Source organism: Mytilus californianus, unplaced genomic scaffold (genome assembly GCF_021869535.1).
Source record: "Mytilus californianus isolate M0D057914Y unplaced genomic scaffold, xbMytCali1.0.p SCAF_11, whole genome shotgun sequence".
NCBI lineage: Eukaryota > Metazoa > Mollusca > Bivalvia > Mytilida > Mytilidae > Mytilus > Mytilus californianus.
In genome coordinates this window covers 69,966,163-69,990,933 of record NW_026262593.1, presented here as the reverse complement: position 1 = coordinate 69,990,933, position 24,771 = coordinate 69,966,163, and the positions used below count along the sequence as shown (strand labels likewise).

General features: G+C 32.5%; 1 protein-coding gene across 1 annotated transcript in view; it reads left to right on the top strand.

Annotated features, from left to right (window-relative positions):
* Positions 1-24,771, top strand: part of LOC127719288 (tyrosine-protein kinase SRK3-like) — a 103,497-nt gene that overhangs the window by 18,226 nt on the left and 60,500 nt on the right. The window contains exons 4-5 of the mRNA XM_052225302.1: positions 5,039-5,292; positions 20,892-21,051. Of these exons, the coding sequence (XP_052081262.1) occupies positions 5,039-5,292; positions 20,892-21,051 (414 nt within the window). The remainder of the gene's footprint in view (positions 1-5,038; positions 5,293-20,891; positions 21,052-24,771) is intronic.

The following is a 24,771-nucleotide window of genomic DNA, read 5'->3' as shown; positions in this document are numbered from 1 at the left end:
TCAACAAAGGACACTCTCCAACATTGTAGACAAAAATAGAATTCATGACAAAAATCTGTTTTGTTGATCTTGTATTGCTGATCAATTAGCCTGTTTAGTTTCTCTCTATCTTCTTTAGTTTTTGCTCAAAACACAAAAGAGGTTAAAAAAAATCCTCATTTAAGGGCAATCACTCCTATAAAGAGTCACAGTCTACTTAACAATATCGGCAAAATTTGACTTGTTAGTAGATCTTGACTTGCTGATCATTTTTGTAATTTTAAAGTGTATCTTTATCTATTATAATTTTCTATCATATATGACAAACGCAAAAAAAGGTGAAAATCGTCTTTAAAGGGCAATAACTCTAATAAGGAGTCGTCTGACCATTTCCTCCATATTGTCTTCATTGTAGATTTTGTTTTGCTGATCATTTTTGCCTAGATTAGTTTCTATCTGTCTATTATAGTTTTAAGATATAAGACAAAAACGCAAAAAAATGGTCAAAATTATCATCAAAGGGCAATAACTCTAATAAGGAGTCGATTGTGATTTCGACAATGTTGACCTATTTGTAGAACTTGTTTTGCTGATCATCTTAAAGTTTCTCTGTATCTATTATAGTTTTCAAGATAGTAGACAAAAATTTTAAAAAATGGTAAAATTTGTCATTTAAGGGCAATTAATCCTATAAGAAGTTATCTGACAGTTTTGACATGTATGAACAATTGGTAGAGTTCAACATCCTGAACATATTTACTCTTGTCAGATTTTCTATCTTTATAATGGTTTTCAAAATAAAATAGAAAAAACTTGCATTTTACCCCATATGTTCTATTTTTAGCCATGTTGGCCATCTTGGTTAGCATGCGAGATTATCAGACATATTTTTTAAACTAGATACCCCAATTATGATTGTTGCCAAGTGTGATAAAATTTGGCAAAGTAGTTTCAGAGGAGAAGAATTTTGTAAAAGATTACAAAATTTACGAAAAATTGTTAAAAATTTACTATAAAGGGCAATAACTCATTAAGGGGTCAATTGACAATTTTGGTCATGTTGACTTATTTGTAGATCTTAGTTTGTTGAACATTATTGCTGTTACAGTTTATTTCTATCTATAATAATATTCAAGATAATAACCAAAAACTGCAAAATTTCCTTAAAATTACTAATTCAAGGACAGCAACCCAACAACGGGTTGTCTGATTCGTCTGAAAATTTCAGGGCAGATAGATCTAAACCTGATGAACATTTTTACCCTGTCAGATATGCTCTAAATGCTTTGGTTTTTAGAGATATAAGCCAAAAAAACTGTATTTTACCCATATGTTCTATTTTTAGCCATGGCGGCCATGTTGGTTGGTAGGAGGGGTCGTCGGACACATTATATAACTAGATACCCCAATAATGATTGTGGCCAAGTTTGGGTAAATTTGGCCCAGTAGTTTCAGAGGAGAAGATTTTTTAAAAAGTTAACGGACGACGACGACGTACGACGACGGACGACGACGGACGCCAAGTGGTGAGAAAAGCACACTTGGCCCATTGGGCCAGGTGAGTTAAAAATGAACTGGCGTATGGATATATAAAACTATCTTTGTATACGCTTACTTATAAAATGGAGGTGCAAGTAATAAGATTTTGAATGACTTTAACTTATGTTTCATTTTTATTTCTTCCACATCATTGGCTAATCAAACAGTCTAATTTTCTAAGACTTTCTTGTCCAACTATTGGGGATTTCTTTTGGAATGCAAAAAAAATCTATCTTTGTCTCACGGTACAGTGCAGTTCCAATGAAACCAACCATTTTAATACAACAATAGAGTACATCACGCCTGTTTCTTGCTGTATAAAGATTTAATAGTTATCTCGATTCATAATATTTATTTTTTCAGTGGTTCAGTTCTGCAACAACATTGAAATAAAATGTAGGGAGGAAAGTCCCATCAAATATAATTTTTGTCAAAAGAAATAATACAATTTGCTAATACCTATGTTCTTTTTTAATGTATCAAAAGTCTGTGGTATATGTAACCCTGGTAAAGTAACTTTGAGTTATTGCAATGTCTGAGTGCATTAACGACAGCTTAGATAGAGCATACTGGAGCAAACCGTACCAAGTTGATGACTTCTTGATAGTTCATTACCTTTACGTAAACCAAGTTTTTATTAGAAAAGTCATTACAACCTTGTACTAAAGGATGGACACATCAAGAAAGCAAGATTCAAACAAATTGCCTTAGCAATATTGTATCACCAAGACCTGCAAAAAAGACGAAACAATGTTTTAATATGTACACTGTAGATAAATGGGATTTACATTAGTATTGTTTAAGTATAGGATCTCAGTTGCTAGATGATTTATATATAATAAAAATGGAGATGTGGTATGTTTGCCTATGAGAATAAAGGAAACTTCATGAGATTTAAATTAAAAAAACTGTGTGAATAACTTTATTTTATTTCTTATATAAATATTTTTATAAATATTTATCTGTGATACTGTTAAAGTGTTTTTAGACTCTAGGCGATATACAACTTTACATATTATAAAGATCTTTATAAACATAAAAAGATGTGGTATGATTGCCAATAAGACAATAGTAATTTACCATAGACCAAACGAAGTGGAAATAAGAATATATCAGTCAACTTACGGCATTCAACAATGAAAGAATAAACTTTATAGAGTAAAATAAGCTATATTAAGCCCCTTCATGAACAAATGTAAAACAATGAAAACTACAAACCAATGACCCGACATATGATAACACAATGACAGAAAAGACATCCAACGACTACAACCTGCAATGTATAACAGGCCCCTAAGTAAAAAAAAGCACATTCATGGTATGACGGTATTAAAGGTGTTTGCAAGCGTTCAAATCTCACTCTGATCTGGGACAGTGGTGAAATAATGATCAAGTAAGGAGAAAGGGATTCTCTTTGGGGCACAAAAAAGAAGAAACATATTATTAATAACACAGTTTTTTGTACCTCCGTACAAAATTTTAAGCATTTTTAAAAAATGTCCAAATTATTTCTGTTCGTCTGTAGTTTTTGTGATAAACTCTCTTTCAACGGGTAACGTATTCATCTCTTAAACGTTTAATTTTGCAGTATAACAATTATCACGAGTACAGTATTTGTAAAAAATTTATAAGAATAAAAATGGTCATAATGATAATGAAAAACCTATTTACCAATTTTAAGAGAAGCTTTTTATTAAGCCAAATTTTTATGACAATTTTAATATTTGCTTTAACTTCTTGCAATAAGAGTACAGGGTTTAGTGACAAAAGTTTCTACAATAAGGAAACAAGTTAGATAGACCGATTAAAAAAATGAAAATGAAAATAACAAGTTTCTCCATATCATATTAGTCCTGATGCTGTTAACCTCCTTGTAGTGGCCAATGGTAATTACCGAAACACAACTTATTTATTTGCACTTATTATGTCTTTTTAGACTAATTTAATTTTTTCAACTTTGTTTAATTGGTAATGAGCACCTTTGACTCGCTGTAAATTAGTCTCGGTTGCTTTTGATGAAGCGAATGTAGTCGAAAATCACATCTGCGGTACAAAATGATAAACATGGTATCTTTGAGAGTTTTTTACAACAACTTGGACAATATTTCTGCTGATGGACGTTTGTCTACAGATGATATCATCAACCTGGCCGTCAACACTTATGATCCATATAGTCATTTTCTATAAGTTTACTGTACTGTTCCACATACCTTCAAATCACAATTACGGGCTTGGAATATCTTTGAATCGTACTAACTTTATATTGTTCATTCGTTGTACACAAGTCATGTTTCACATAAGTTATCTCAATACTTATTTAGCTTAATTAAGTTTTCGACTTTTAATACGTTTAGGGCATAGGTCATTTTTTTGCTGAAAATGTCTTCTTAAATTTCTATTGTCTCATCTTTAGATGTAAAGCAAAACTATCTATTTTTTATATGATATTCTAGTTCTTACCCTTAAATTTTCATCAATTTCGTATCTACCACTTTCCTTAATTTTGAACAATAATTATAAGCAATCTTTTTCACTTTTTTTGTTTCTTTTTTTTTTTTTTTTTTTTTTTTATTCAACAATCCATTGCTTTATCAAATATAAAAATAAGATGATGTGGTATGAAAACCAATGTAACAACTGTCCACAAGAGACCAAATGACAAATGAGTTAGCAATAGTAGGTCACCGTACGGTTTTTGTCACGGTGACTTGAAGAGAACTTCTAGTTTTATAAAAGTTCACATGAATACTGATCATCTCAACAATCTTTGTACTGTCGCCTTTTAGATTTAAAAAAGTTCTTTTTTGTTTTGAAAGCGTCTTTTAAGTGCACAATTACTCCCTGTCTATCTTATGTGGATAACAATGTTTGTACGGTAGGATAGGCCTTGAATGTTTTGTCAGGGATTTTAATGGTTTATAACTATATAACCATTGTTCTTTCATATGATACAAAATTAAATAAAATTCAAATCGACTGTTTCCTATAACTAGGAAATTGTAAAACAAAATGTTAAAAGATATCTAAATGAAAATTCATTGAATTCCAAACATAATGAATCTAATTGCGTTAAAGTCAACATTACTACAAATGAAGAGCTACATGTACAATTGAAAGCGTCTTCTAATCTAACAAGTAGCTAGGCGGTCATGCTTATTCCATTCTTGCACGTAGCGGGATATTTACTTCACATCTACATAACGATTCTTGAAAATATTCTGTTCTGATTGATAGTTAATTAAATATTATTTGTTATTTTGCATTGTAGCAAATGCAATGGTTCTAAACAAACATGTCTGTAGGATTGTTTCCATTGGCACATGCCGGCATCTTGTGAAGGAAGGCGATGATAATGTCAGTGAACATGCAAATTGGACGTGGAACCAATCTTTATCATGATTATGTATTTTTTTTATTCAGTTTTGTGTTTAAATACATTTATGAAAATTAATAATATATGTGGCATTAAAATAGAAAATTGTTGTAGTTTGAATTCAATACAAAAACATTTTCTTTTAAGGAGAGTGGATTTTGAAAACCCGAAAACCTGTTTGTATCAAACGTTTCCAACAAGGATCATACCAAGATTTCATAAGAGAAGCTTCGATCATGAAGTTATGCAACCATGACAAAGTAATCAAGCTATACGGAGTAACAACTACTGTTGACTGGATAGTAATGGAAGTGTATTACAACTGGAACCTTTTGGAATATATGAAGATATATCAAGAGAATGAGATAAATTTTAACCAGATGATTTACATAGCTGCACAGGTAAACTTACAGTAAAATGAAAACGTAAAGAGGACGTACTTGTTTTGACGTTATCGATTCAGAAATCGGTATTCGTTTCTTTATTTATTTAAATACGTGATATATTTACAACATTTTGGACAGTTCCATTGTATTTTAGGTGAAAATAATAGTATCAGTCAATGAGTAAATTTACAAATCTATCTATATCAGTAATGTATCCGTACTTATATTTCCTTTAAGGCACATATTATACATTATATCCGAATTGAGAAGATAAAAAATGTCATTTGGTAATATACAAACTCTCTATGGTCATCGGCACAGAAGGTTGAGCAAAGAATCGAAAATTTGCAATCAATCACTGTCAACTGGCACTTAATACTCCAATCTATAAATGAATAGAAATATTATTATTATTCCATTTAGCTTCTTTCTTCTTATGACACCCAAATATATTTTATAATGTAATAATTATATTATTGATAATTATAGCATTAATAATGATAACAATTTAGTTATTTTATTACAGTAAACAGAGTTTATCAATTGTCCCTGGTGTTCCCATTTGCAATTACAACACAAAAAATGTGTAAAACTTTTCAAATGTCAATGTGATAGTAGTAATAAAAAATAGACATATTAATTTAAACAATTTTACGATTGTGTCAAGCATTTTACTACTATTTTAGTAAAAAAATAAACGTTGCTTGCACTTTACCTAATTTCTAGGGTAAAACATTTCATAATTCTTATAAAAAAATATCCAAAAAGTTCTCAATTCTAAATGGGTACTAGTTTCAGAATATACCTGAACATTCCAATATGATGTAATACCGATGCTCATTGAAGATTCTGTAGCTTTATTCATTATTCAGCTGTAAACAAAAGTAGTCCAGCATTACAATATCAAGTGACGTGTTACGTGTACACAAAATCAATGCGTGATAATCAAATAGCTAAACAATGTCAATTAGATATTAATTAAAGTTAACATCATTAAGTATAAACAGGTATATAATATTAACAATTGTACATGTAATACGTGATCCAGAACTGATATATAAAAAAATCTTTATTTGAAGGAAGGTACATCTAAATAAAGGCAACAGTAGTATACCGGTGTTCAAACGTCATAAATCGATTGCGAGAAAACAAATCCGGGTTACAAACTAAAACCGAGGGAAACACATCAACTATAAGAGGAAAACAAAGGAACAACAGGAACACTGAAGTGCAACAAAAACAAACGCCAACATACATAGAAACGAACTATTTGATAACAACTTCCGTATTCCTGACTTGGTACAGGACATTTTAAGAAAAAATGGTGGGTTGAACCTGGTTTAATGGCTAGCCAAACCTCCCGCTTTATGACAATGTTAAAAAATATCGCTAAAATGACAACACTACGTGACAGAAATACAGCACAAACACACGCAAGAACATTCATCACAGAGAAACGCACAAACAAATAATGTAAAAGTCAACACAACATGCAAACCGCAGAGCAACAACGAACATATTCCATCAACGACAGACACCACAGGATATCAGAAACAGTAACGCGCTCACGTAACTAACATGCAATCTCGAACTTTATACAATTATTTTCACAATACTCGTCCAAACAATTTTCATGACAATGATGGTATTGAAAGGCAATATTATAATTATTTGGACTACAAACGATAAGACATAAGACATTATCCAACCGAAACCATAACAGAAACATCAAATTAAATACATGAATGTTGGATGTACAAAATACCGAGACACGTCGTATAGCAATGCAAATTCACAATCAGTATAACAGCCATATTCGGGAATATGACAATGATGGTATTGAAAGGCAATTTTATAATTATTTGGACAACAAACGATAAACATAACACATTATTCAACAGAAACATTAAAAATAAATATATGAATGTTGGGTGTGCAAAATACCGAGACACGTCGTATAACAATGCTAATTCACACTCGGTATAACAGTCATATTCGGGAATAGGTCACGTTCGATACTTAGCAGACAGACGACATAGATGTTAAACCACAATCTAAGACGTGGTAAAAATGTCATTAGTTAGTTTAGACACAGACACATCGTATAGATCAACCAATCCGTGATGGTGTCCATAAAATTTACGGAGTGTCATTTTTAATCTTTCCTCCTCATAACTCTGTTGGAGCAGTTTCTGCGTAAGGAGCACACTCCTGTATATGAAGTCAGTATAGTGTGAACATGCACGAGCATAACGTATCAATTGAGATATGTAAACACCATACGACGGAGCAGGGGGTATGTTACTGCTGAGAAATGGGAAATTGATAATTGGGAAGTTGAAATCATCCCGTTTGTCATAGATTTTAGTGTGAAGTCGCCCTTCTGTGTCAATATTGAGGAAAAGATCAAGGTATGAAGCAGTTCTTCTTGTATCAGTAGTATCATAAATTTCAAGTTCACTGGGATATATGAGATGCAAGTACTGACTGAAATATGGGTTATTCAGTGATAGGACATTATCAATATATCTGAAAGTAAAATTAAAGAATTTTGCAAGGTGCTTTTTCTTTTTGTTTTTTAGAAGGTTCTGAATGAATTCTGCTTCTAAGTCGCAAATAAGCATACACTTGGTCAATTTGATTTCTCTAGCTAGATTAATATTTGTTACGGGGAATTTCTAACTTTAGATTAATACCTGTTGATTAAGGAGTCTGATTGATGATTTCAGCTTTGTTTCAGAAAATCACCATTTTATCTTATAAGTATTGATGAATATTTAAATCATAAATTTAAAAACACTTACCGTAACCTTGGCAATATTTTTGCGTTTGAATATCAAGCATACTCTGAGTATAATGCCCAAATTTACCCAAGGGAATTTACTTAAATAATTCTAATATAAACAGCAATAACTGTCCTTTTCTAGATTTATATATTTCAGTTTCACACGGAGAGTTATATCGCAACAATTACGACAAGAGGGACGATTTTTTCGTTCTCTATTGTAAAGTTTTCTTTTAAGACTGTGATAGGACTTGACCCCATCTTACTTTGTTTATATTTCCCAACTTGTTCGCTATGCCCATGTATGCAGTGACGGTTTAGATTTCGCTATATCTATGTATGACTGGTAAATGAATAAGTCAGGGTTTTTAACTTCTTGCGCTTCCGCTAAATGTTTCTAAAAACCAATGTAAATTGGCATGTTTTCATTGACTTTTGTGGAATATTGAAATTGAAACTAATTGTGACATCACATACGTTCTATCTAGTCATGATTTGTACTATAATTCAATGTGAGAAAATTCATTAAATACTTCCTTGAAATTTTAGCTTGAAATAAAATATGGCACATTTTTGGGCATTATCGAACCTACTATTTAGTAAATTTCTTGGGAAAATATCGATTTTTTATTTAAGATATTTATCTTGTTTGCTTTTGGTGGTGTTTAAGTTATCTATGTATAGTATTTGTTTCCGGGTTGATTTTGTTCGATGGGCGTTACCATGCATCTGTTTTTGTCCAAAGGAAATTTATTTTAATGTCATGAAAAGTAATCTATGAGGGGGAATATTTCAAAGTTAAAAAATCGATGTCAAAATAAAAAACAAAAATTATTCATAAAAAATCAGTAGAGCTCGTGCCTCACCCTCTATTGCTTTACATAGAGTTCTTCAAGCACAAAATTGAACCATGTTTTTTGCATTCATGAAGAATGACAAATTTCTTTGTTATCTTAAAAATTATATACTAGGGTTGGAAATCAGCATTCTTAAACTGCCTGTTATATTGATAATTTACACGTATCCACTTTTATATGCATAGAATAAAATTGTTAACCGTCGTTGTGGTACCTCATCATATTTGGAAATCACAAGTGGACCTCATTATGGATTGATAAGCTCATTCAATTTGGTGATTTTTTAAGAGTTGTTGCCATTTTTAATCTATAAAAATATTAGGACTATAAAGTTAATTTTCAATTTGAGCAATAGAATTGTGTAGTGTTGATTATAGTTGTGTTGTCATTAACTGAGATTGACATTTTTCTTAGCATATTAACTGAGAAGTAATGGTACTGAAAACCGTTAGTTAAAGTATCTCTAGATGGTTTGTTTTACATGAAATATGAGAAATATCATAAATACTTGCAAGCTGCGTTGTTTTACATTAAATGTGAGCATGATATGTAAACAGCGAGCGAGTGACTTTTTTGTCAGCAATTATTAAGATTTATTAAGGGGGGGGGGGGGGCACTTCCTATATACAAGGTGATAGGAAGTATCACTGTAATAGGTCACTATTTACAGCTTGAAATTATGTGAATAGGTGTGGAAAATCATCACAAATGTATGATAAGGTCAATAAAGTTCCCATTACTTGTTACATGAAGACCGTACTTTGACCTATAATGGTTTACTTTTATAAATTTTGACTTGGATGGAGAGTTGTCTCATTGGCACTCATACCACATCTTCTTATATCTATATATGAAAAGCCCTGTAATTTTTTCACAGCAGTAGGTCTCCATCTTTTGACACTTTGGTATTCCATTTTTCAAACCCACCTCACGACACCCAACAAATATAGGAAAAAGTTACATTTTTACATACGCAGTATATGAAAAGGTATACATTTATAAAATCTTAATTATATGAAAAAGTAAGAGAACTTCAGCGACACCCCTATCAATGAATTATTTAAGTCCCCCCCCCCCCGCCCCCTCCTCGAGCCGATGGCTGACTATGCAGTAGACGTGAATGAAGTAACCAAATTAGGGGTCAGCATTCAATTAAAGAGCCGCCAATATTTCTACTCTTTATTAAAACTCATGCAATGGTATTGACATCAGACAGTCTTGATTTCTCATGATGAATTGAAGTACATAAAATATGAGCAACATAAGTGTAGGCTAAATACAAAATTTACCGCTTTTATTGAGCGTGCTAATTGATCTTCTTTTTTTTTGTTATGTTGAACATCATGTTATGGTACTAAAAGTTAATGTTTGAATATATTTTAAAGATCTATTTCCGCATATAAAACATTGGCAAAGCCTTCGACAAAAATATATTTGTCATTGAAAGATGCGAAGTATTGCACAAAGTATTAGCTGCCAATGAATCAAACCAAAGTTGTATGGAGCTACCACCATCCTAAATCAGGCAAAACAAAGATCAAAACTCTTTCCTTGAGACTTCCTCCGATTCCCTGTTGCTTTCAATTGAATTTTATATTCTAAATTGAACTTAAGCTTTGTGAAAGATTATTGACTATCCGTTTTCACACTTTACCGATTTGTTTCATCACTTGTTTATGATTATCGCTACTTATAGTGGAATTCGTGTTCAATGCCGGTTTTAATAGGACAACTTCGTTTGTTTCGAGGGGATACAATCCATGTTTTACCTGACTTTAACTAAATTAAACCGCCATATATGCTGTTATCATTAAAAAACAAATACACATTTCTCAACCGGAAACGTTTACAAAGACTATAAAGTGCGGTGTTTCATATTGTCATATCTTGTATTCTATGCGTACCTATGCCGCCAGGCTGTTTGTGTTCAATTTTACATTTATGAAATTTGTTCATGCAAGTTTATGTACATATTACTTGTATCAATTTTCATTTTTCTCCATAAGTGAGCTTATAAACAAGAGTTTTTACTAGAAAACGCAAATGGAACGGATTTGCACCTATCGGTATATTTCTGCCTCACATACTCAATTGTAGACGATAAATTTTTATATTTTTTTCTATATATTCCATGAGGTAGATTTTAAAGGTTATGTCCTTTTTACAGAAAAAAACAAATACAGGTTACATGATTTAAATAACATTTAACAGTTGCAAACATTTAGTTTCTTCGAAACTTCTTTTTGAATTAGTTTTTTCCGGATTCCGAATTTATAAGAATTTGAAAATACAATACGTAGTGCGGATTTTTAATTTTACACTTTTCTCTTGTTATCGAATTTGATCATGGTCAATATTTCCGACTGAAAGACAACATATTATAAAAAGACAAAAAAAATGTTCAGTTGCAGTAACTTTCGTGATTCTTTTAATTGTTAATTTGTGAAAGAGAACATATGCACAAATTTTATTGGAAAAAAATATATTTGAAATTTCAGTAAAGCATAACACCATTGTTATTTTGACTGTTCAATCAGCATGCATTTGATTTATTAACCTTGTAGATGTCGTTCAAATGATCATTATTTTGAAACACGATTCATAATCGACAAGATAAAATAAGTAGACCCTTTTGAAAAAGAAACATTTTAGAATACAGAATTGCACAAAAACGTTTGACAGACGACAATTTATGCCATTTTTTTTTTAAAAAAGATCATTCTACGTTAACAACATCTATGAAATATCTGCCAAATAGTAAGAAGTAGTCTTTTATTGTTAATTAATCAATTCGGTAAACGATTGTCCAAACGTTCACTTGGCACGTAGAACATGTCGATATAAAAAAGAATGAATAAGACTAACAATAATCGAATGCTCGATTGGTACAGCTAAGTAAGAAGCCGAGGAGTGTTTGTGTGGTGTGGCTTGAGTGGAAATAATAACTTCAGATTAATATGCAAAGCCGTAAGCAAGGTTAACAAAAACCAATTTCAAACGAAATAGCAATGTTATTCTATATTGACAACTCTTTCATCCTCTTAATGTCAAGGTACAGTAAATGGGCTATGTCATAGAAATTTGTAAAAGTTTGCTTAGAACTGTGGCAATTGAACATCATAAATATTGGGGTGTGAACTCGGTGAAAACTAATCGAGTACTTGTTTGTTTAACCGAGCGATTGATACTTTAGTACTTGCTCGGAAAAAAAACTATAAAAGGGGAACACGAATTATGTTTATTTTTTACATTTGGTGTAGTTGTCTTCTGAACGTTAAACCCTTTGAATTAATATATGATACTAGATAATAGCCCCTGGTGTATACCGTTTAGTTAATAGCTTATGAACTACGTGTACTTATTAAGCAAACACTTAAGTAGATAATAATTCAATAAACCACTATTGAATAATAAATAATTACAGATTCCTACAAATTTGTTCTTGTTCAGAAATTTTGTCAATTATTTCTCAACGTTGTTACTAAACGTCCGGCAGATTAAAATATTCATTCAGACGGTTTTGATGTGACAGGAATGGTTAAGACACGTTACATTAAAAGTGTTCGACTTGGAAAGCTCTTCTGATGTGAAGCCCACCACTTTAAAAGATTAGACATGTAAGTTGTTACATTCTACATATTGTCGCGAAGCGTGAACATGTATTTAAAATTGCACTCCGCTTATTACTCCTTTTGTTATAATGTATTTAAAGATCCGTTAATTGTTTAACTTATCTCCGTTCTTTGTTTAAAACTCCTTCCTTTGTTTAATATGATCCTGTCATTGTTAAATGCGCTCCTTTCATTGTTTCATATTTGCTATATAAAGCCAGAAGAGCTTAATAAAAAATCGATAATGTTATTGTATATGTATCGATGTTACTGATGGAATAAATAATCAAGAAAGTAATGTGAGTTTTTTATACTACCAAAATATCCAATTTCAAAGTCTTATGTGACAAGGACTTCACAACATTTTATGGTGCCGAAACCCGGGAATAGGGAACAATTCTGTTAACTTCAAACGAATACAAGATGACGACTTTGAGCCATATAAAAGGTGTTAGAACCAGATATAGGAATGCGTTATACACGGAAATTGAAGAAGGGAATTCAATTCTACATGCGGAAATTTCTAATTCGCAACGTCAGGAAATGGTGCACATATCCGCCAAGAGTATTGAAAAATTGAAAGTTTATATTAACAAATTGGAAATTCAAAGTATCAAAGTTGCTAGTTCATTAGAAGATCAATCTGGAACAGCAGATAAATTGGCAGATGAAAATTGCAAGTTATGTTCAGACGCAACAGACTGTTATTTGGAACTAGAGAACTTCAAAGAAAGGTTAGTCGATAGTATTAAATTAGAAACTACAGAAAATGTAGAGAAAATCAATCCGTCAGATTTAATTCAACTTCAGCAAGAAATGAAAGATATAATACCAACACAATTGAAACAACAAGAATTCATAAAGAGCCAACAAAAGGGTGAAAGTACAGAAACAAATGTGAAATCGCCAAAAATTGATATAATTTCCTTTAATGGAGACAAGACAAAATGGAATGAGTTCTGGGATTCTTTTGAATCTACTGTTGATCAAAACAAAAGGCTTTCAAACATCGATAAATGTAATTACCTGAAAAGTAAACTGGTAGGTGACGCAAAATATGCGATGTCTGGATTAAATGTGTCGCATGAAAACTATATTGTGGCAGTGAATATTCTTAAAGAAAGGTTTGGGAATGCCCAAGATGTGATTGATTTGCACTACTGTGAGATGATAAATTTACAATACCCTTCGAATAAAACATATTCATTGAGGTTATTCATAGATAAAATGAACCGTCATTTAAGAAGTCTTGAAGTATTGAAACAAAGTGTAGACCAAGATATATTTGTGTCAATGGTGCGTTCAAAATTACCACAGGAAGTGATGCTGCAACTTGAAATTCAAAAAGGAACTAAAGAAAAATGGTGTGTGCGATCTTTATGTGATAGATTAATGGATTATGTAGTGGCAAAGGAAAGGTCGGATAAAAGTGATGTTCAAATGGATCGTCAAAATAGTCAAAACAATAACGGAGCAAATCCTTTGTCAAAACGAAATCAGTTTCAAGGAAATGTTTCTTAATTCCAAAACGGATCACGTCAGTTTCAAAACAGAAGTACAGCCGAAGCACTTGTAGTGAACGGAAATGATACTTCGCAGAACTCATCTTATTTTGATAAGTGTAGATTTTGTCAAGAAAAGCATTGGAGTGATGAATGTCCTAAATACAAAACCATTGATGAAAGGAAAGCTCAGTTGAAAGGTAGTTGTTACAAGTGTTTACGTAAGACACATAAATCAGCTGATTGTAAGAAAGGAAAATTGTGTATACATTGTGGTGTTTTGAACAGTCATCACCGGAGCTTATGCCCCAAAAAGTTCAGATCAGTATTTACAAGTGTCCATTTGAGTGAGGAATATGATAATTCTTCTAGTGGATTGAGTAGTGGCGTGGAACAATCATTAACAAGTTTAAGTGAACAGAGAGAAACTACATCGGAGAATAGGTTAATATCATCTAGTGAAATTGTTCTTATGCAGACCGCTAAAGTTGAAGTGAACAATTCAAATGATTCTTTAAAACAAACAACCAGATTGTTGTTTGACTCCGGATCTCAGAGAACCTACATTTCTCAAAAGTTAGCCTGAAAGTTGAAATTGAAATCTGAAGGAGACGAGGAAATAGTTACGTTTGGAAGTGAGAAGGCCAGAACCGTGAAAACCGCATCAATTAGTTTATGTATCCGATTGAATAATGGAAAAGTGTTGAAAATTTCGGCTAACATTGTGCCAGTTATCAGTGGAACTGTTCAACGGAGAAGATTAGATACATCTTCGATTGAAAATGTGAGACATTTTGTAAAGGACGTTGAATTAGCAGATGTCATACCAACCCAATGCGAAACGTCTACTGTAGATTTGTTGATTGGGAATGATCACTATTTTGATTTCATTCTTAGACAAAGGATTGAAATTCAACCTGGCTTGTATCTACTAGCTTCTAAGTTGGGATGGATAATCACAGGAAGAACTAAAGAAAATGATTATTCACGAGAGGATATTGAGAGTAGTTTTCTGATAATGTCATACACAGGATCAAATGATACATGTATTACGTCTGTCCCTAACGTTACAGATCTGTGGAATTTGGAGTCAATAGGAATAAGTGACGATGACAACTCGACGGAAGACTCTAGAGCCTTAGAAATATTCAAGGAAACGTTAGAATATTCAAATGGGAGGTACTACGTGACATGGCCATGAAAGAATGACAATGTTGACTTACCAGTGAATAGAGTTTTAGCTTTGTCTCGACTAAAATAGTGTTTAGCAAGGATGAAAAAGAAACCAGAATTACTGAAAAAATATAATTCTGTTATTCAAGATCAATTAGATAAAGGTATAGTTGAAAAAGTGGAAGAATATAGTACAGAGGGATTGAAACATTATATTCCACATCATGCTGTTATAACGCCAAATAAAACGACGACGAAGTTGAGGATAGTCTATGATGCGTCGGCAAAACCGAATAATGAAGTCAATAGTCTAAACGAGTGCTTATATCGCGGACCAGTCCTTTTAAAGAATCTGTGAGGAATATTTATGAGATTTCGTTTGAATCAAGTTGCAAGTGTTGCTGACATAGAAAAAGCATTTCTCCGGGTCGGATTACAGAAAAGTGATCGTGATGTTACACGATTTCTTTGGCTAAGGAATTACAAAGATGGGTATGCTTCCGATGCTAACCTTCAGGAGTATAGATTTCGAGAGTTCCCTTCGGAATAATCACTAGTCCATTTCTATTAGCAGCTACAGTCGAAAGTCATTTAGACACATATCAGTCGTCTATAGCCAGGATAATAAAAGATAACATTTATGTTGATAATTTGATCTCTGGTTGTACATCGGTAGCTGAATCATTGGAGTTTTATTCAGAAGCTAAACATATATTTCAAAATGCTTCAATGAATTTAAGAGAATGGATTTCCAGTAGTAAAATGTTCAATGAATAATTGCCGACCAAAGACAGGACGGATGTGTTTGAAACATGTGTACTTGGTCATCTCTGGAATACTGACATTGATATTATATATGTGAAATCAGCAAAAAATACAATGTGTTCTGGAATTTCAACAAAGAGAAAAACATTGAGCGAATTAGCAGAAGCGTTTGATCCAATGGGTTTCTTCTCGCCTGTCAAAGTCAGTGGTAAAATCTTTCTTCAAGATTTATGGAAAAGGAACTTAAAATGGGATGATGAGATATGTGGATATGATAAGTTGAAATGGATTAGTATAAGTGCCGAATTAAGGAAAATCTCAGAAGTCTCTATTCCAAGATTCATAGGATTAGAAGCTTACCAAAATAATGTGAAATATAAGTTATTATGTTTCTGTGATGCACAGAAAAGAGCCTACTCAACTGCGATTTACCTTCATCAATCAGGCGGAAACGCAACAAAATGTGATTTGATTTTCTCTAAATCGAGGCTAGCCCCTATTAAGGGTATGACCATCCCTAAGTTAGAACTGATGGCAGTTCTCATTGGTGTTAGAAGTCTGAAGTTCGTAAAAACAGAACTGACACTAGTGATTGACAAGACGTTTCTATGGACAGATTCACAATGTGTGTTGAAATGGCTATCAACAAAGAAAAGTCTGGGAGTCTTAGAGTTATTGTTGAAAATAGAGTTCAAGAAATTACAAGCCATAAAGATATAAGTTTCATGTATGTCTCTACAAAAGAAAACCCAGCAGACGTCGCAACCCGTGGAACATTAGTACAAAAAATCACCTTTGGTGGCACGGTCCTAGTTGGCTGAAACAAGACGAGAATACTTGGGAAAAGATTCATGATGATGATGCTGCTAATCAGTAAGTTAATGACCAATTCAAAAGTGAAAACCAAAAGGAAAGTGCATTTGTAAGTGAAAATGGACAAGAAATCACGAGTAATAAAATGCCATACAACATAGATATCTCATCATACCACAAACTTATTAGAGTTACTGCCTGGATTGAAAGATTCATTTCAAAGATCAGAAGGATTCCCTCGAATAGTGAGAAATATGTATCTGTTAAAGAAACCAGGAAAGCTGAGAAAAGGTGGATTCAAAGCGTTCAAAGAAAGAGTTTTGCTGATGTGTTTAACTCAATTCATACAGGTCAGAAGAACAATTTAAAAGTTCAATTAGGAGTTTTCTTAGATAATGATAACCTGTTGCGTTGCAGAGGAAGATTTGAAAATGCTGATATTAGTAAATGTGCTAAATTTCCTATTCTTCTTTCTCGTGGGGAGACGTTCACCCGACTTCTTGTTGAAAAAACTCACAAAGAACCTTTCATAGTGGTGTTTCTCATACATTGTGTAGGATCAGGAACAAGTTTTGGATTCCACAAGATTTACTGTTAGGCAAGTATTACGGCATTGTAAAACATGCAAGAGATTTGAAGGTGGTTCTTTCAAAATTCCAAATATGGCTCCTTTTCCTAGATCAAGAGTCTCCAGAAGCTTGCCTTTTCAAGGAACTGGTCTTGATTACCTTGGTCCAGTTTATGAGAAGGATAGCACTGTGATGAAGAAAAGATGGATTTGTTTATTTACATGTTTTGTGACACGGGCCATTCATCTGGAAATTGTGAATGACATGACAACTGAGGAATTCATTTGTGCATTTCGTAGATTTGTATCGACAAGAGGAACACCAAGTGAGGTTATTAGTGATAACGCTTCTCAGTTTAAGTTAGGAAGTGAAACCATAAAATCAGTCTGGGAAAATACAATAATACAAAATTACATGTCCAGCTATGGAATTCAATGGACATTTATAACAGAACTTGCACCTTGGATGGGTGGATGCTATGATCGTTTAGTTGGGCTCGTAAAGCGTTGTCTAAGGAAAACTTTGAGAAAACGTTCCATTTTAGATGTTCAGTTATTGACCCTGTTGAAAGAAATAGAAGCTGTGATAAATTCGAGACCATTAGTGTATGTCGATGAAGAACTGAAATCGAGAACAACGTTAATCCCAAATCATTTCCTTGCGATGTCGATTATGATCTGAAAGATCCTTCTTACAAAACGTGTGAAACATCATCTGAAAAACTGAAGAAACTATGGCGAAAAGGACAAAATATATTAAACTCGTTTTGGAAAACTTTAAGAGAAAGAAAACAAATTGACTTAAAGTGTGGAAAAATAAAGTCTACAATATCTCCACGTATTGGGATTGTAGTAATCATAAAAGAAGATTTACCAAGAGGAATGTGGAAATTGGAGTGGATTGTAAAGTTGATTCGAAGTAATGATGGCCAGTTGAGGTCGGTTAAAGTGAGATTAGCCAATGGAAATATATTTGATCGTCCACTTAATTTGTTGTATTCATTAGAAATAGATGAAGTTTCAAACGATGATCCAAAATCACAAGACTTGGCAATTATTCCCAAAGAAAGAGAAATGCCAAAAAGACTTATCCGGACGTCGGCAGAAATTGCCAAAAAGAAAATCCAAGAGTTAAATTTATGATCGATATATATGTGTTGTTGTGTTGATAATATTTGTATAAAGTTATATTTAGAAATAATTCAAATGAATAGAGTGTTCCTCAATGTTATATTGTGTTTAATGAAGCATTAAATCTCTGAAATTTAAACGGAGCTGAAATTGAAATGGAGCTTGATATTGTACGATTTTCTCATTCAATTTAAACGGAGCTTTATTTTGCACGAGTTTCTCATTCAGTGTCTATGTGGTTGTATAAAAACCGATCTATTGAATTAAATCTTCATTCGCATAGTTACCGTAGCCACGATGTATACTTGCTTAATTTGATACAGGGAATATAAATACGAGAAGAATCTCATACGACATATCAAAGAACACCATGCTAGCCTAGAGTCGTATGACTGCACAGAAGATAACTGCAGTTCAACATTTATCAGAAGAAGTTAATTGTTTAATCATTTAACTACCATTCATGGCATCGAAGAAGAGTTGGCTAGATGTAAATCGTTATCTGCAGAAAGAAGGTCAAGTAGCAACAATGAACAATATTATGATGATGTTAGCGAGGATGATACCATTCTAGACCTGATTAACGATGCTATAGAAACGGAAAAACAAAAAGTAGTACCATCAATGAGTGTTGAAGAATTTCTAGACAGTTTGGATAATATCAGTGATGATGAAATAAATTACTGTACAGCTACAGATGAGCATGAAGAAGAATGTGAAAATACAAGCAAAGATGTTGATTCGTGTGGTACGAGTGATGCGGAGAGCCGACACAGTTCTTATGATAAAATTTCTGATTGCTGCAAGTCGGATGATCAGCCTCATAGTGACATTAACAATAATACAAATGATATAATTATATTCAGTGATGATGACGACGATGATATAAATGATGAGAGATCCCTGTTGACCATCGGCAACTCAATTATTCAGCAGACATTGATTCTTACTTTTCAAAGAACTCTTACAACTATTGATGGACAAACATATGTGTCAGACTTTAATATGGAACAGGACATTTATGAACATTTAATTCAGTGACACTTATAACTGTTTAACTTTGATTGGGGAGTGTCGCGAAGCGTGAACATGTATTTAAAATTGCACTCCGCTTATTACTTCTTTTGTTATGATGTATTTAAAGATCCGTTAATTGTTTAACTTAACTCCGTTCTTTGTTTAAAACTCCTTCCTTTGTTTAATATGATCCTGTCATTATTGAATGCGCTCATTTCATTGTTTCATATTTGCTATATAAAGCCAGAAGAGCTAAATCAAAAAACAAATAATGTTATTGTATATGTATCGATGTTACTGATGGCATAAATAATCAAGAAAGTAATGTGTGTTTTTTATACTACTAAAATATCCAATTTCAAATGCTTGTGTGACAAGGACTTCACAACACAAATCCTTCAAAACGATCGAACGTCCGACACGATATCCCATTCATGATCTTTTGGTAACATTAACATGTCCTGTTTCTTTGTACTAACATGATGTCATTAAGAAATCGCATGTGTTCGGCTCAGCTCTCCAACATAAGTTGAGTTGATTTCCATCTTGTTGTCTCGTCCTGTATTAATTCGTGCTGAGTAGCATTGAACAGTTTCTGTCGTTTTCTCATCCTAGTAGTTAGCGTTGTCGAATTTTTGAAGTGACCAAAAATCTTACGACCTTTTGCTACCATTTATGATGTAGTACCTAGTTAAATTGATGCATAATTGAAGCGTATGTCCAAAACAACCTAAATCACCCCATGCATCTACTACCAGCAGTTTCCATATTACGAGTATCATCGTGTACAACTGTATCTATTTTAGTCACAATGTCATTTTTTATATATCCTATGTCTGTTCGTTACACTTTCTTTTCATGACTCCCTGAGTAATCTTTGTTTTTCTGTCGTAATTTACTTGTATGTATGTGGTCAGCTGTAATGTTGGGATTGATGTTTCTGTAATTAATTATTTCTTTCTGCCGAGTTTGCAGCGACAACCTTTTTTAGCCTACTTTACATCGTTGAGACAATTTGCATATTTCTAACGCAATGTCACATAAACACAATCGAGCGAATTAGACAAATTATAATAGCAAATATTTTCCGACAAAATTGGTATCATCACGCTTGTAAATAAAGTTTAAATTTACAACTTTTTTTTTTGTAATGGCCTTTTTCTATATGCTGTAGTTATTGTAAAATGGCTATAGGTTATTGAAACTCCATCAACTTAACAACAACTCATCTAGTCAACACCTATTTTTGAATAGTGCCAAATGTAATGTATTCAATTTTGTACCGTTCTGACGTCAGTATTTTTAGAAGAAATTAATGAATCTATTAGCTACAAAATGAATATATATCTGAACTAAATTTGAAATAATTGAAACTTTACATTTTTTTTCCAGGTCGCATGTGGAATGGACTATTTAGGAACAAAGCGAATTATACATAAAGATTTAAGAGCAGCTAAAGTCTTAATCAATGATAACCATGATACGAAAATTTCTGGATTTCATTTTGCTAGAGTTCTTAAGGAAGACGAAGATGTATACAACCCTATTCACGGTAATTTCTTAAAATTTTGAGGGTTTTTTAGATTTAAGAATTCTCGAGAATTTCTCTTGGAAAATATAGGAAAGAGAAAACCTGAAATTTGAAATAATACATGACAAATACATAACAGTCTACAGGAACTATATGACATATAACTTTATGACAACCTTAATTAAAAATACTTCATAAGACACTTAATTTTGTGCTCGAAATACAATTCTAAACTTTATGAATGAGTTTACTTTGAAAATTATGAATTAGTATACATTATGAATATTTGTACCCGTTCAAATACCTATTTTATTTCAAAAAGTTCAATATGTAACTACTCAAATATAAAAATCCATTATTTGAAATTAGTATTCTGATCCTGTATCCTGTCGATACTACGTTTTATAATGTAAAAGGTAATCTTTTTTCCATATCGCATTATGACGTCTTCAAATGAAATCATTTTGAGGTAGTTTTGATGATAGAAGTTGGTGTATTTATTAGTATAAATTTGGCTTTGGATTTGCAGTAAACACACGGTACTTTAAATATTTATCTTTTTGTAAGTTGTTGTTTAGCTTAGTACAGTTCTGATGAGTCAAACCCTTTCAAATATAATTTCACAGTTCTAAAACTGTCAATTCTGATGATGTAATCCTTTTCAAATTTAATTTTACAGTTTTAATAGTGTGTTGTTGCACCACTGTCTCATGTTGGGGAAAAAGGTTGAGCTCTCACAAATGTTTAACCACGCCAAAAGGAAAATAACAAAAATACCGAACTCCGAGAAAAATTATAAACGGAAAGTCCCTAAGCAAATGGCAAAATCAATAGCTCAAACACATCAAACGAATTAATAACAACTGTCATATTCCTGACTTGGAACAGGCATTTTCTTATGCAGAAAATGGTGTATTAATTCTGGTTTTATAGCTAGCTAAACCTCTCACTTGTATGACATTCCTTATGTACCTGTCCCAAGCCAGTGTCCTGAAATCTAGGGTTTTAGTTGTTTGCCGTCGTTAATATATATAACTACTTCGTTTATTAATGGACACTTTTTCCCAGAAACAGATTTTTACATTGCACGATCTGATGTAATGATACATGTACATGAATTATAAGAACGTTTTGGTATAAACTTTGAAACAGTGAACCAACTGTTTATCAAAATTAATTAGACAATAATAATATCTGTTATGAAAAAATAAACCAAAGAGTAAGAGCAATTATTATAAAAACACCTGAATAATTCTTGTATTTCTCTTGATAGAAAATAATTTGTTTACAAAAGAATTTCATGATGTTGTTATACTACATCGGGATATAGCGATGAGCGTTGAAAGTGGCGTTAAACACCAACAAACAATCAATCAATCATAAAAAGGTATCACAGAAAACGCCCCAAACTTCGCGAAATATAACAGACCACATCCATCGTCAATATTGGATTACACAAATAGTCTGACCTGCCACTGGTCATTTGGCATAGGCCAGTAATTATTGAAAATCGTCATACTATCGGAAGAAAGAATCTATTTTTGTAATAAGTTATGTTATCATGGTTATTGAACAAGAAAATGTATATCACTTTTCATTAAGTGCTTCAAATGACATTACAATAAAATTTCGGATGAGAAAATTTTTACCAGAAATCTTATATCTACAGATAAGATGTTGATACCGACTAATACAGTATTGTTTTTTTAAATTATTCCAAATAACAAATTAAAAGTTGTCACCCGACCAAAAGACAAGGAAGTAATGTAGGTCACCGTACGGTCTTTATCAATGAGCAAAACGCATACCGTACAGTCAGTTATTAATGACCCCGACATGACAAAAACAAGAAAAAAAAGAAAAACAGCCTGAATAATGATAAAAACATAAACAATAAACCATTGGGACGGACAGCAACCAACTATAACCACTGAATTACAGGCTCCTTGCTTGGAACAGCATATACAAATGTGGCGGACTTAAACATAATTGAGATCGCTCATCCCTCCCGTTAACTTTTGAAAGTGTATCCGCATAATATTAATACAATCTGTAAAAATAGTATTAAAAAAATACCGAACTCTAAGGTAAATTCAAAAAGGGGAACTCCATAAAAACTCACAAAATCAAAATTTGACTTTATCAAACAATGGAACGGATGGTAAACAACTGTCTTTTTCCTTACTTGGTACAAGCATTTTCAGAAGAAAAATATTGGTTAAACTTTGTTTTATAGCTAGCTAAACCACCCAAATGTAGGATAGTTATTCATAGTTCCGTTATAATTGGGATGCAGCAGCCAAAACTGTACGCATACATGACAGACATACTACACAACTGACTAAAAAATTAAAACAAACATACAAACAAATCTAACAAAGACGCCAGCAAAAAAATAGCTGTGTTTGATAGTAAATTTGAAAAAGACGCCAACAAAAAATGTTTTTGTAGTTGATAGTTAATTTAACAAAGATGCTTATAAAAAAGTTTTTGTAGTTGAGAGTACATAAAGTATATGGTATACAAGTACAAATTAAGTAAAACATAAATTCTAATGCAAATATTTTGTATCAATGGTTTTGATTAGATGACAATAAGCGTAAAATTCTCTATCTCCCTGTCTGTAACTAAGGAAGCCGACATTTTGAATTCTGGAATGTATTGACATGTAATTTCTCCAATATTAAGCAAATAAACTTACATTTTGCACCTAGAAATCTTCTTTTTATCAAATTTTATTACATTTTGAGGCGGACAAGAAGCCGGAAAGCGTCCGGTGTTTCGTTTGACGCCGGAAGCATACCTATGACGTCATCTAGTTTAAGCGCCGAAGAAGATAACATCATTAATAACTAAAATTGAATGATTTGTTTATTTTGCATTAGAATAAAGATAACTGTATTGTATTTGAAGCTTTGCGGACGTCTATCGATAGTTTTACTATCGCAAATAACTGTTTACCTGTCTCCGCTACGCGTCGACAGGTAAACTCAATTTGCGACAGTAAAACTACCGATGGACGTCCACAAAGCTTTGAATACAATACAGTTATCTCTTAATTCAAGAGTAAACAAAATGAAAACAACACCGTAAAAACCTTCTGTGTGCGAATCGCACCTCCGGACACACACGAACCATGGAATTGGCCTGACTTATCACAATGTAGCACATCAACACGAAGCATTTTAACAACTAACAAAAAGGCACTTATTAACGATCTAAAATTACTCGCAGTTACTTAAAGCTAGTTTAAATCTTGTTACAACTAATTAATAAATCATTGCTTTCGGGACTCAAAAAAAATCAGTAGATATCAAAAATATAAAATATAAATACGTCATCGACAGTTTAAGAAAAGCACGACCTAGTGCGGTGTCAAGTGTTCAAAACTGTATAGAAATACATATCAAATTATGTTTCAATTCATTATTAAAACAATCAATCTTAACATTATTCGAACCAATTTATGTTTTTCCATCATTTGTCTTTTTTGGCACAACTTGTCGGAATTTTTGGTTTTTGTTGATAATATAGCCACGGTTGGCAAAAAAAATCGGTCAATACTAGTATTGACAATAGCAGCGGTAAATACCGGGAAATACTGGCAAATACTGGTCGATTGAAATTTTGAGTGGACATTACTATAAAACCACTCTTTATCTTCTTTTGTTATTGTATTCTTTTCATGCCAGCCTAATGTAAAGTGTGACAAAAAGAATGGAGTAATAGATTTACAGTGAT